Source organism: Carya illinoinensis, chromosome 1, assembly GCF_018687715.1.
Source record: "Carya illinoinensis cultivar Pawnee chromosome 1, C.illinoinensisPawnee_v1, whole genome shotgun sequence".
In the NCBI taxonomy this organism is placed as follows: Eukaryota; Viridiplantae; Streptophyta; class Magnoliopsida; order Fagales; family Juglandaceae; genus Carya; species Carya illinoinensis.
This window is the reverse complement of record NC_056752.1, coordinates 55,293,373-55,305,860: the sequence shown is the minus strand read 5'-3', so window position 1 is coordinate 55,305,860 and position 12,488 is coordinate 55,293,373. Positions and strand designations below refer to the sequence as shown.

At 34.0% G+C, this 12,488-nt stretch overlaps 1 protein-coding gene across 2 annotated transcripts; it reads left to right on the top strand.

The window, feature by feature from the left end:
• Nucleotides 1-5,676: 5,676 nt before the first annotated feature.
• Nucleotides 5,677-11,104, top strand: LOC122289998 (FYVE and coiled-coil domain-containing protein 1). Of its 2 annotated transcripts, none has more exons than XM_043097510.1 (5): nucleotides 5,677-5,824; nucleotides 6,869-7,344; nucleotides 7,501-9,490; nucleotides 9,672-9,878; nucleotides 10,477-11,104. In XM_043097510.1, the coding sequence occupies exons 2-5, from the start codon at nucleotides 6,974-6,976 to the stop codon at nucleotides 10,792-10,794; spliced, it is 2,886 nt and encodes a 961-aa protein (XP_042953444.1). In that variant the 5' UTR covers nucleotides 5,677-5,824; nucleotides 6,869-6,973; the 3' UTR covers nucleotides 10,795-11,104. The 2 variants fall into 2 exon arrangements, with proteins under 2 accessions (XP_042953444.1, XP_042953437.1); XM_043097503.1 differs by having other exon boundaries at nucleotides 5,685-5,926.
• The last annotated feature ends 1,384 nt before the right edge of the window (nucleotides 11,105-12,488 follow it).

Sequence of the window (12,488 nt, the reverse complement as noted above, 5' to 3'; positions counted from 1 at the left end):
TTAGGGAGCATTGATTATTTGCATTGGAAGTGGAAGAATTGTCCAACTGCTTGGCATGATATGTATTCTGGTTATATTCATGAACCAACAATTATTTTAGAAGCAGTGACTTCTTACGATCTATGGATTTTGCATGCTTTTTTTGGATTACCGGGATCTCATAATGATATAAATGTATTTGATAGATCATTTATATTTTTTGACCTTGCTCAAGGGCGTACTCCAACTATTAATTACACTATTAATGGTCATAACTATGCAATAGGGTACTATTTTGCTGATGGCATTTATTCGTAATGGGAAACATTTGTTAAAACTATTTCAGCTCCACAAGAAAACAAGAAAAAATATTTTGCTGCAGCCCAAGAGTTTGCAAGGAAGGATGTTGAGCGTGCTTTTGGTGTGCTTCAAGCACGATTTGCTATAATTTGTGGACATGCACGATTTTTCCACATTGAAACACTCAATGAAATTATAATGGTATGGATAATTTTACATAATATGATCATTGAAGATAAACGGGCTGACAATAGAGAAGAAGAGTTCGAATATGAACAGTTGCCATAAACTACACATGATCCAGTGTCAACTGGCCCTACTCCTGAATTTAGTGAGTTCATTCAACGTCATCATGCTCTTAGGGATAAAAGAATCCATTATCAACTCCAAACAGATCTCGTCGAACATTTATGGCAACAATATAATGCTGCATAAGACATGGTTGTATTAAATTTATGGTTGTATTAAATTTCTTGTTGTATTAAGTTTATGGTTGTATCAAATTACTCCATAATGATCAATCTGAAGTGATTAATATAATAAATATAAATATAACATTACTCCATAATGATCAATCTGAAGTGATTAATCTAACAAACATAAATATAACATGAATCCATAAAATTGCACTATAGCTAGTTTTTCCCAGCACGACTTGCAAGTATTTTCATTTGTCGTTGAAGATAATATTGTTTTAGCATTGGAGGCATGTCACTTGTATTTAACATCATAATTCTTTCATCTTCTTTCTTTTCTTCAATATGTGCTTTCACTTGTTGAAGTAGCACATTTTTTTTTTAATACGCACTTTGTCTTGCCTAAGACTCACTTCCTCTTGCCTAAGACACAACATTTTATTGCCATGATCACGTGCTTTTTGCATAAGAACAAGTTTACTCTTTCTAATTTTCGCCATCTCATTTAGTACCACAAGAGAGTTTAAGTTTTTCATTTCTTTTCTATTTCATTTCTCTTTTTCTGCTTTACAACCTATTGGTCGTTCCAAATTTGAAAATACTATATGAAAATCCTCATCTTTGCCTAGATTTATTGAATTTGGTGTCGAATCATGTGAACTTTGTTTCTTCTTCGGCTTCACTATGTCCATATGTTCCACCCACTTTGGATGGAATCTTAACATCCGCCAATAATGATCAAAGTTAAAAAACTTATTCTCTAACTCCAAGAACATAACCTTTGTCTTGCCAATCTACATACATAAAACATCGTGGTTTTAAATAAATAAGATGTTAAAAAAAATAGCATGTTAAAAAATAAGTTTAGAAGGTGCAAAACATACATGGTCTTACTCGTTAAACTCACTTGGATGCATTCCTTCAATTCAGGCCAAGCAACCACAAAACTTATTTGTAGTTTGTTGAATCGTCGACCACCGATTCATTAGAGATGTGTAGTTACGTAAAGAGTCAAATTTCTTGTTTTTTCTCAAAATACTTATGAATTCTTTTCCATAACATCACGTTCTTTTGATCTTTTCTTTTACTGCATCTAAGGAAGTTTCAAGCCATCCCTCCACACGCAACAAATCTTCCTCATTACTAAAATTATTACCTCGTTGTGTTTTTCATCCACTTGGTTCAATTTCAATAACCTCAACTCAGGGTGGAGAGAGTTCTTGTTCATTTATGGCACTCATCAAAAAGTCATTGTTATTTAGAAGATTTGTGAAGTAGGTATCATTGTAAGGAAATGGATCCATTCCTAACAAGAGATGTGGGATAAGGAAATAGATATCATTTCTAAACAGTTAGAATGTGGTCCACAGGAATCACCAAGAAAATGAAAAAAAATAATCTATCAAATGAACTTCTGAACTTCTAAATTGACAAAAACGATGGCCTGGGATAATTTCTCTCCAACTTATGACAAAAAAATAACCCAACATATATCTCTCTGAAGTTCATATAACAAAAAAGTATATTTCTCCCCATCATATCAAACAGAGCAATACACCACTATATTCAGTTTCAGTTTCAGTTTCAGTTTCAATACACCACTATGTATTTTCTCCATCTATGTTCGGTTTCAGTACAATACACCACTATAAATTCTCAACCTCCACATCAAAGAAACACATTTGGAGTGGTTCATCATCTTTGATTTTATCAAATTCAATATACCAAAATCACATCTAGAAATTCAATCAAAGGTTTAAAAAAAAAAAAAAATTGGAGTTCAAACAGAGATGAATCCATAAAAATTCCATCCAATACCAAAACTGATTCCATAAATCGCATTTAAAAAAAAAAAAACTAGAAGAATCAATTCAAATAGAGAGTTCCTGGAGTTTGGCAACTTACCGATGCTCCTTAAATTTTCACGGAGTCGTGTCGCCGTTTGGTGCTGCAGCTGGAAGACGATGGAGAGAGTTCCGTCCGGTGCGATGGGTTGCTCTCGTTCGGTGCTGCAGCTGGGAGACGATGGAGAGAGTTCTGGCCACAAAAAATGTTGGGCGGCTCTCGTTCGGTGCTGCAGCTGGGAGGCAATCTGTTGCTCTAGCTGGGAGACGATGAGTTTTGCTCAAAATGAGGGAGATGAAAGGGGAAAGACAGAATTTCTTTGGCTACGCGGGAGAGAATGTGCAACAGCGAGAAGTAATATTTTACTCAAAAAATAATATTTAGCTAGTCTCTTTACCTCAATAAATTTGATCAGCCAAATGATCTATGGCCAAATTTACTGTACATTTATTGAGCCAATTATAGCACTTTATTTCACATTTTAGATATTCTTTGGCTATAATTTAGGTTTGTTGAACTCACTACTAGTGCTCTTACGATGTTTAATGTTATTTGTAAGTATTTGTGGACATCACAAACTCTGCACATGCATTTAAGGCCTTGTTTGGTTATCAAGATGGGATAAAACTCATATAATTATTATAATTTTTTCAAATTTCGATACAAAATATAATCAACAATTCAACTTTTTGAAATCTAAAAATAAAAATTATATTAAAAATGTATATTCTAACAATATTTTATTCAACTTTTAACTTTTATCTCATATCTTATCTTTTGTGTAACCAAACGAGTTTTTATTTATCTTATTTTTGTATTTTTACCACTCAAATCAATCAAAAAGCTTAAAAAGGGTCTCTCTTAGTTTTTCCTACTCATTTATTGTATACTCTATTCTAATAAGTTATAATAGTAGCTGGTGCATGAGATCTCACATTACTTAAAAATGAGAATTTTTTATTTTTTATAATGTTCTAATGGAGGTCGGGGCTCAAATTGTATAATTGACTAGTTATTTTAGAATTTAGGTCATATGATTTGTTTTTTATATTAAAGTGTAACAAATGATACCAGAATTTATCTTAACAATAAATATGGGACTTTGACTATGTCACCTACAACGAAATGACCAAATGTTCTTGTTGAATATGTAAGGGTAGAAATTATGATATCCTAATTTGATGATTGATAAGAGTAGGTAGTGAATGAAAATTTCAAACATCTTTATAATATTCTAACAGATTAGTCATTTTATAATATAGACCTAATCTATTAAAATATAGACTATGTGAGTTGAACCTTCTATTAAGACATTACATTTACACACATTCAAAAGCCACTTACTAATCTCTTCCCCCTTGTTTGCCATACCATTAGAGTCATATATGCCTCTTCACACGATAAAAGAATTTGCATGTATTGATTAAATGCATTTTGAAATCTCTTTACCTTTAACTAAAACAAAATAAAAAGCACAAGCCTCCCCTCTCACCTAACCTACTTGATATTTCAATATCTCATTATTTTTTATATTGAAAGATGTCATAACTCATCAATTGTGTTCCCCTCTTTGACGCTTAGGAGATATTTGGAAATAATTTTTATTTTATTCATATTATTTTTTTTTAAATATCATTAAAATATAAACACTTTCAAATTAATTATTACAACTTTTTCAAAAATTTTAAACAAAAAATAAAAAATAATTCAATATTTTTAAATTCCAAAACAATAATAATATTAAAAAAATTATATCATAAAAATATTTTAATTTTATAATATTTGTTATTAAACTTTTTTCCTCTTATTTCTTAAAATTCAATAAATACTTAATTCAAAATATCTTATTACTATTCACAAATTACTTTAATATTATTTACAAAACTCCTATCTCATCTAATTTTTCAAGTATCCTCTAAGAGGATTTGTTCTAAATCTACAATTTCATGATTGTTATTAAATTTGTCTATGCATTTCTTCTTTGTATTTTTATAGGGAATTAAGAAGTTGATCTACCCAAATTTATCCACGTTCGTCACACATGCATGCGTTTATTGAGAGATTCCAAAATCTGACTCAATTTTTATTTTTTATTTTTTAATACAAGGATATAAGTAGTTTCAATCTCAAGTTTTTATTTGAAAAATCGGATCATATACCATAAATTTAACTAACAAAAAACATGGTATCGGAATTTTTTTTTGTCATTTCCTTGTTCCATAATAACCGAATAAGAATAGTTGTTGGAATTTTCTTCCCAATCGTGTCTAACTTTGACAAGATTAATATCGTAATTTCGATAAAATAAAATAAAATAAAATGTCAAATATGAAAGAGAAAAAATGCTGATGAAAATATAGTACAACAATAATATGTAGTTTTTCCCGTGACGACATTAGCAAGGATATGTCGTCATTAGCGTTAAGAAGGTCGTTCTTGCAATGATGAGAAAAACTACATGATATAGGATTAATGCTATGCATCATTATGTAACATAAAGAAGGTTCAAAAAGTATGAATGATGGCCATCATGAGTATGCATGATGTAATAAGAGTCGTGAATTTTTCCCCTTCCCTTTTCTGCCAATTGACCTTCGTATCATTAGAATAATACTAATGTATTATGGATAAGCATAAATGTATAAATTTATGATAATATGTAATACTAACGTATAAGCATTAATGTATAATAACATATACTATTAAAATATAATAATATGTAATAATAATATATAATAACCAATTTATAATAACATATAATATTAATGTATAAACACTAAGCCACTACTGTAAAATAACATGTAATATTAATATATAATAACAATTGATACTAAGTCTAGTATATAATTAAATTAGGAATACATTATAAACTAATATAATAACATGTAATTAAAACTGTAAGTTTATAATAATATAAGTAAAACATTGGTATAAAATATTATAATAAGTTAATATTTAATAACATCTAATACTGTCATAGAATAACATGTAATTAGACAGTCCAGCGAGTCTGAAAGGGCCAAAACAGAGTCAAAACGACGTAGTTCGACTCTTGATTTGGTAAGAAAACGCCACACTAATGACTAAACGTGTTTTACGTCGTTTTTGAATTTCAATTTTCTCCCCCTTCCGCTCCCCCCCGCTCCCCCCCCCCCCCCCCAATCACGATTCACTTCAGCACTCCAGTCTTCACGAATCACAAACTGCTCTTCACGAAAACTAACCCTAGCCGCACGAACCCTAGCCCCACGATCACAGCCGCAGCCGCACTGCCCCAGCCCGTGGTAGGCAACTGTATATCAAGCTCCTGATCTCTTGTTGAAGTTCACCTAATATTCAGTATCTTTTTTTTAGATTATCTCATGGGATTAATTCATCAAGAAAGGGTATAAAGAACTTCCTGAATCTATATTTTTTTTTTAATTATAAATTCTTCTTTTCTTTTAATTTTTTGCGTGGTGCTTCTACTTTACTATTGGAAGCATGTCTGAGGTTTTTTTGGCATTCAAATGTGTGGTGAACCAGGAAAAGGCTGAAAGTTGTGATGTGTTGAACTTATTGGCTTTTCTTCTAAATGTGTGCCATTTTTTTGCTTCTTTACCAACGGATCTCGAGTTGGTTTGATATATAATTTGTCTTTTCAAATTAATCTGTTAGTCTGTCAAATGTTTCTGTAAATCTGCTTACTGTTTAGCGACTTGGAATATGTAGGATGTTCATGATTTTTTTATATTAGTCGGGCATGGAAAATCCTGTTTTTCATCCTGATTTTTTTTTTCCCCCAATCACACAGCTAATGTATCATATTTTAAGTATCTTTTCATTTAATTTTTGATCTTTGAAGCCACTTAAAATGTGTTGCATCATTTGGTGTGAATGAGGATGATAAAATTAAAGATGTAGAGTAACATTGCTGTTTGGACATTCAAGATATTCTATTTGAAGGGATATGTTGTAAAATTTGATATGAAGACGATTTTCTGGATGCGCACTCTGGTTCCCAAGCCTTTTTTCCTTTTTACTATTTTGACAAGTATATGGACGTTATTATTCCAGACTCTTGTTGATTTTGTTACTAGTCCTTTGGGTTCCTCTTATAATGATTATTCTCTTACTACATGCTTTAATTTTCTTATTTGGAATATTTATTTTGGAAAAGAAATCCAAATTGATGAGCTTGCATGAGATGTGTTTTCTTTTTTTTGACAAGTTAAAAATCCGAAAAAGAGATTTATTATAATTTCTCTTCTGGTTCACTTTTTTTACCTTATTTCTAGCAGTCTCAGTGATGGTTGTGTGGATCTGTATTTTATTTTTCTTTATTCCAGGTTTAGTAAGATCTCATCATTTTTAGAGCTTGGCCTAAAAGATCACGTCTAAATACTGGAAACTTTCATGAGCTCTAGTTTTCGATTCCTACTGAAGATTTACTCATGAAGAAGTTATTCTTTTTCAAATCATCTGCATCTTGCAATGGAAACAACAATGGGTTTCCTCCAGCATCAACAGATAAGCAAGTTTATTGGGAGAAACCATTGGAAAGTGGCGGGAGAAGTCAAAATAATGACAAAGCTGAGAATAGTTTTAGGAGTCCTAGGCCATTGTTTCCCAAATCTCAAAAGCAAGCATCTGATTGCCAGAGCTCCAATACCGGTTCAGGTCTTAGAAGGAGCCGCTCGTTGTCATCGGCTGCCTTTGGTGATGGGCCTGGACAAACTGATTTTTCTTGCTTGAATGATCGAAATAGATATCCTTCTAGTAATACCAGCAGTGCTCTACATCAGCAACGTGATCATTTATCTCGGTGAGTCTGCTAGGTCAGTTAAATTATATGAACCTGAACTTCTTGTCTGAAGCTTATTTTCTTTGAAGACATTATTAAAAAAATTATGTCACATGAAAAAACTGTTTAGAATTTGCTTTGTGAAACTAACTTTACTGGGGTTCCTTTATGTGATAGTGGTCGGACTATTACTCCTGAGAGGCAACACAAGGCAAAACGACTTGAAGATCCAGCTTTTCAAAATGTACACAGATCAGAGAGGCCCGGCTCTTCTGGTTCTTCTAGAACCTATAATGACTCGTCATCTATTAGCTCTAGTAATATTTCAAGTAAGATTGTGGACCGCTACATCGATGGAGAGCAGCAGCAGGAAAGAAGCAGGACCAATAACAGTTCTCAAAAAAATTATGCTGGACATAATGGGAGGCTTTCCCCACGGGTTCATTATGCAGCACCTACTTCACCAGCAGATAGCATCAAAGACAAACCAAGGGCTTGTTCATTTAGGGAATTTAAAAGTTCCCGTCTTCAGTTATCACATAAAGATTGGGCAGAAAATGGATTTGGGCATGAATCTCCACGGAGACTTGCGAAGAATGTTATTGAGAGACTCTCCCAGTCTAATGGTTTCCCCAAAACAGTTTCAAAGGAGTTTGATACTCCAATTACGATTGAGGATATTTATGGTAGATCCTTGGATGGCTGCTTTGGTTCAAACTCGGATGTGGCTGCCCAAAAAAGTTCTCTGTTGGATGAATTGCATGAAACAGTTAACGGGTATCATGTAGAGGATAACTCAGGGTTCCAAAGATGGAACCATTTTCATGGTGGAACAAGTGAGGATGTGAATTCTGATGAAATCGAAGATGACATTGATGCAGAACTACAAAGAAGATCCAGAGAAGCGGAGGAGAGGGTCATGCTTCTTTCTGGAGAACTCGAGCAAGAAAGCTTTATTCAAGATGGTGAATTTGATGCATCAATGTTGATTCGAACAATTAGAAACCTAACAGAGCAGAGGATAAACTTAGCACTTGAGGTTTCAAGCCTTTTACAGTCACAAATGGCTGAGAGGGCTTCCGCAAGGGAAGAACTCAGATGTGCAAATGCAGAATTGGAGTCTCAAACCCGAAGACTCGAGAAGGAGAAGAATGAGTTGCAGTGTGGACTGGAAAAGGAGTTAGATAGAAGGTCGAGTGACTGGTCATTCAAGCTTGAGAAATTTCAGTCAGAAGAGCAGAGGCTTCGTGAGCGAGTTAGAGAGCTTGCAGAGCATAATGTCTCACTTCAAAGGGAAGTTTCTTCTTTTAATGAGAGAGAAAGAGAGAGCAGGATCACAGTGACAAATTCAGAGCAGCAACTTAAGGACCTGAGTACAGAGGTGATAGACATAAAAGATGAAAACCAAGTTTTACGACAGAAGCTCTCTGAATTTCAAGAGAAGTATAGAGCAGCAGAAGAAGATCGGGTTTTCATTCAGAACAATTTTGAAGAGAAGGAGAAAGAATGCAAAGGGTTGCACAGATCTGTTACAAGATTACTAAGGACTTGCTGTGAACAAGAGAAGACAATTGATGGCTTGCGAGAAGGCTTTAGCGAAAAACTTGGGGGGAATCAAACAGCGGAGAAGTCTGATAAGCATGTGGCTAAATTACAGTCAGAACAAATGAGGTTGACAGGGGTAGAACTTGCTTTGAGAAGGGAATTAGAATCTTGTAGGCTTGAAGTTGATTCTCTTCGACATGAGAATATGAACTTATTAAACCGCTTAAAAGGTAGTGGGAAAGAAAATGTTGCTTTAACTTTCAGGCTAGATAAGGAGTTGTGGACCTGCATCCGTTGCTTACAGAATCAAGGGCTATCAATGCTAAATGAGAGCACCCAGTTATGTTCAAAGATGTTGGAATTCATCAAAGGGAAAGGAGGCCAACCTCTACCAGATGGTAAGCAGTGGGTGGAAGTTATCAAGAATGGTTTGGATTCACAATTTGTTGTTGAAACTGAGGTGAGAGTTCAGGGATTTAAGCGGGGAACTGAGAACCTAGCAAGGAGTTTGCAGGTGATGTCTACTTTGTTGCATAAGAAGTCCATTTCACCTGCTTCTAAATTACAGCCACAGTGTGTTGATGCTGATGGATCAGTGACGCCAAATGATCAAACTTCAGATGTAAGTTGCTGCTGCAAGTTGTTAAATTTCTGAGCAAGCACACCTAATACAAATTTTTTAATTGTTTGTTACCTATTAATGCATTTTAATACTCTTGTTTATATGTTCACTTGAATTGATCAGGGAGTGGTAAAATCCCTTTTTCCCATTGATAATATTGTTGCTGTTTTTTCTTATGTAGGATGCAATAAGATCTGAGCTTAAAGCAGAAGCTTTGCTGACCAGTCTGTTAAGAGAGAAGCTTTATTCTAAAGAGCTGGAAGTTGAGCAGTTGCAAGCTGAACTAGCAACAGCAGTAAGAGGCAATGATATCCTCAGGTTTGAAGTTCAAAATGCAATAGACAACCTTTCCTTTGTCACTCACAAGTTGAAGGATCTTGAACTTCAGGTAATTCTTACTTTCATCTCAGTTTTGGATAGTTTAATATATATATATATGATTGGCTATACATGTAAATTATTATTTTACCATGTGATTTTGCATCCACGTGTGTAAGATAAGCTTATTTGATGTAAACTTCATAGACTATTATGATTTTGTTTGGTTAGATTGAGTTCCAGAATAGGCCTGGAATATTAATAATGTTAGTTAGAAAAGTTAACAGATGCCACGGAATAAAGAAGCTTTGGAATAAGCTGGATTCTTCTGGATATCAAATGTACTCATAGTAGTTGTAGGATTTGAATTAGCGAACTTTTGAAGTGCTGAATTGTAAGTTTGAAGAGAGGAACAAAAAGTATATGTAGAATTTCTGAACAAGTTCTTGGATAACAAGCCTTATTGATCATAGTGATGATATTGGGTATAGTGACGAGTCACGTGACATGCTTTATAGTGGCAACTGCTGGGCAGTTAAGAAAGGCATCCCAAGAATGAGCATGATCATAACAACGAAGTTCATGCGGATGATACTTTTTGTTACAAGGATTTGGGTTGTCAGACTTTTAAAAAAAAAAAAAAAGTAAAGTTTTTTTCTTTATAACAGATGCTGAAGAAGGATGAAAACATAAATCAGCTTGAAAATAACCTCCAAGAATCTCTGAAGGAATTAACGATTATGAGAGGGATATTGCCGAAAGTTTCAGAAGAGAGAGATTTGATTTGGGAGGAAGTGAAGCAATACAGCGAGAAGAACATGCTATTGAACTCTGAGGTTATTGCATTGAAGAAGAAGATAGAGGCACTTGATGAGGATGTACTTCTGAAGGAAGGTCAGATCACAATCCTGAAAGACACCATAGGGAAAAAACCTTTTGACCTTCTTGCCAGCCCTGACTCTTTGCAAGATTTTCTGCTGGAATGATTGCGAGAAAGCTATGCTGGATTTTTCTTTAAGGTGAATAACCACACTGTTCATAGTCCTATACTTTGTGCTTTGAGGCTGCTCTTTTGTACATTTTCTTTTCTTTTCCTTTTACTTGAGTGAAGGTTATGATAATGAGTAAAAGAAACATACTGTGATTCTTTTGTGATTGGCCAGTTCACATAATTGTATGTAGTTTGTTTTGGAGCTTAGCAATACCAGAGGAATGTCTTTGCAACCCTTTCTGATGTAGCTTTTGAATTCAATGGAATCTCTTGGAAGAATGCTTTTCCCCCTTGTGTTGGTTAAATTCTTTGTTTGTGTAGGAGAAAAAAGGAAACAAAGATGTACTTTAGCCACCATAAAACATCTAGTTTAGCGGACATGATGTCGTTTGCTTAATCGATCACTGGTGGGCGTTCCTGTACCACACAACACTGTTTAGACTCTTTTTAGAGTCCATAATATTTACGTGAGGTTTTCTACTTCTCTTATTTTCTTCAAAGTCACCAATCGATGTCCATGGACAGGCCCATCTTTCAGTTTTCTACGAGGGTTTCTTACTAGACGGTCTTATAGCTTTTATTTATTCAGATATCAACCTGATTTTATTCCTATAAAATTTCAATAATACATTATACAATTAAAAAAGAAAGAGGATTGTCCACTGTCGAGGACATTGTAGTTAATCCCCCTGAAGTCATACTGTAGAGCCTCTTTCTTAATTTTTTTTTCGATGGAAAAGCCTCTTTCTTAATTGTTTTGAAAGAATTATTCTATTTTCAAGTTGGTATGTAAAGTACACCATTTACATTATTTTGGCAGTAAAATTTTATTTGTAAAATTTAAAATTTATCTTTAAAATTAAATTAGGCTACGTAAGCATTTACTAAGTATGCTTTATACACTGGTTTGATAATATAATTTTTTGTTAAGAAAAGAAAAAAACTTCATATTTCTCTATAGGTAAGAATAAAAATTAAAGTTTTATATTGCTATGGCTTATGCTGATGATTGTTTTATACTTCAAAAGAGCACTAGAAAATCAAGAGAATCGATTGGACTATTAACAGATAAAGAGGCCTGAAAAGGTTTTCAAACAGAATTAAACCAACATATATTCATAGACATGAAAGCAAAGGCTATTTGAGTTTGAGCTTTTGTTCAAGGTTAATTCAGATGCTTTAAGATGAAAACGAAGACATAAATATAGGGACTTGAGAGATTAAAGCTAACTCTGATGACATTAGAAAGCACTTACCACGTCAAAGTTCAGTTAAAAACAATTTAAACAAATACTTGGACACGCTACCAGGCTCTTCATCTTCAACCCGATTTATCTTTGTTTTCTTCTTCTTAGTTGCTCTGGGTTGATCCTAGAGGAACCGGGAAATCTCGTTGCCACGTTTCAGGTACATTGGAACGGGTTGAAATGTATTGGGAGGCTCCCGTTTCGGCTATTACAGAGGCCGTCAGAACCGGGGCCAATTTTCTCAGACATTGGCTTGGAATAAGTGATGGTGCCGGAAGCGGTCTTCATTTTAAGAGGTTGTGAAAAGAAAGCAGGGATTGGAATTAGATGGAGATTTTCCCCCATTTCATGGCAACTGAAATAGATCTAAATGGTTTGCATGGCTGTTGAAAAGCAAAAAGATCGGTTACTTGAACTTAGCACGCACATACTTTGAAAGAAG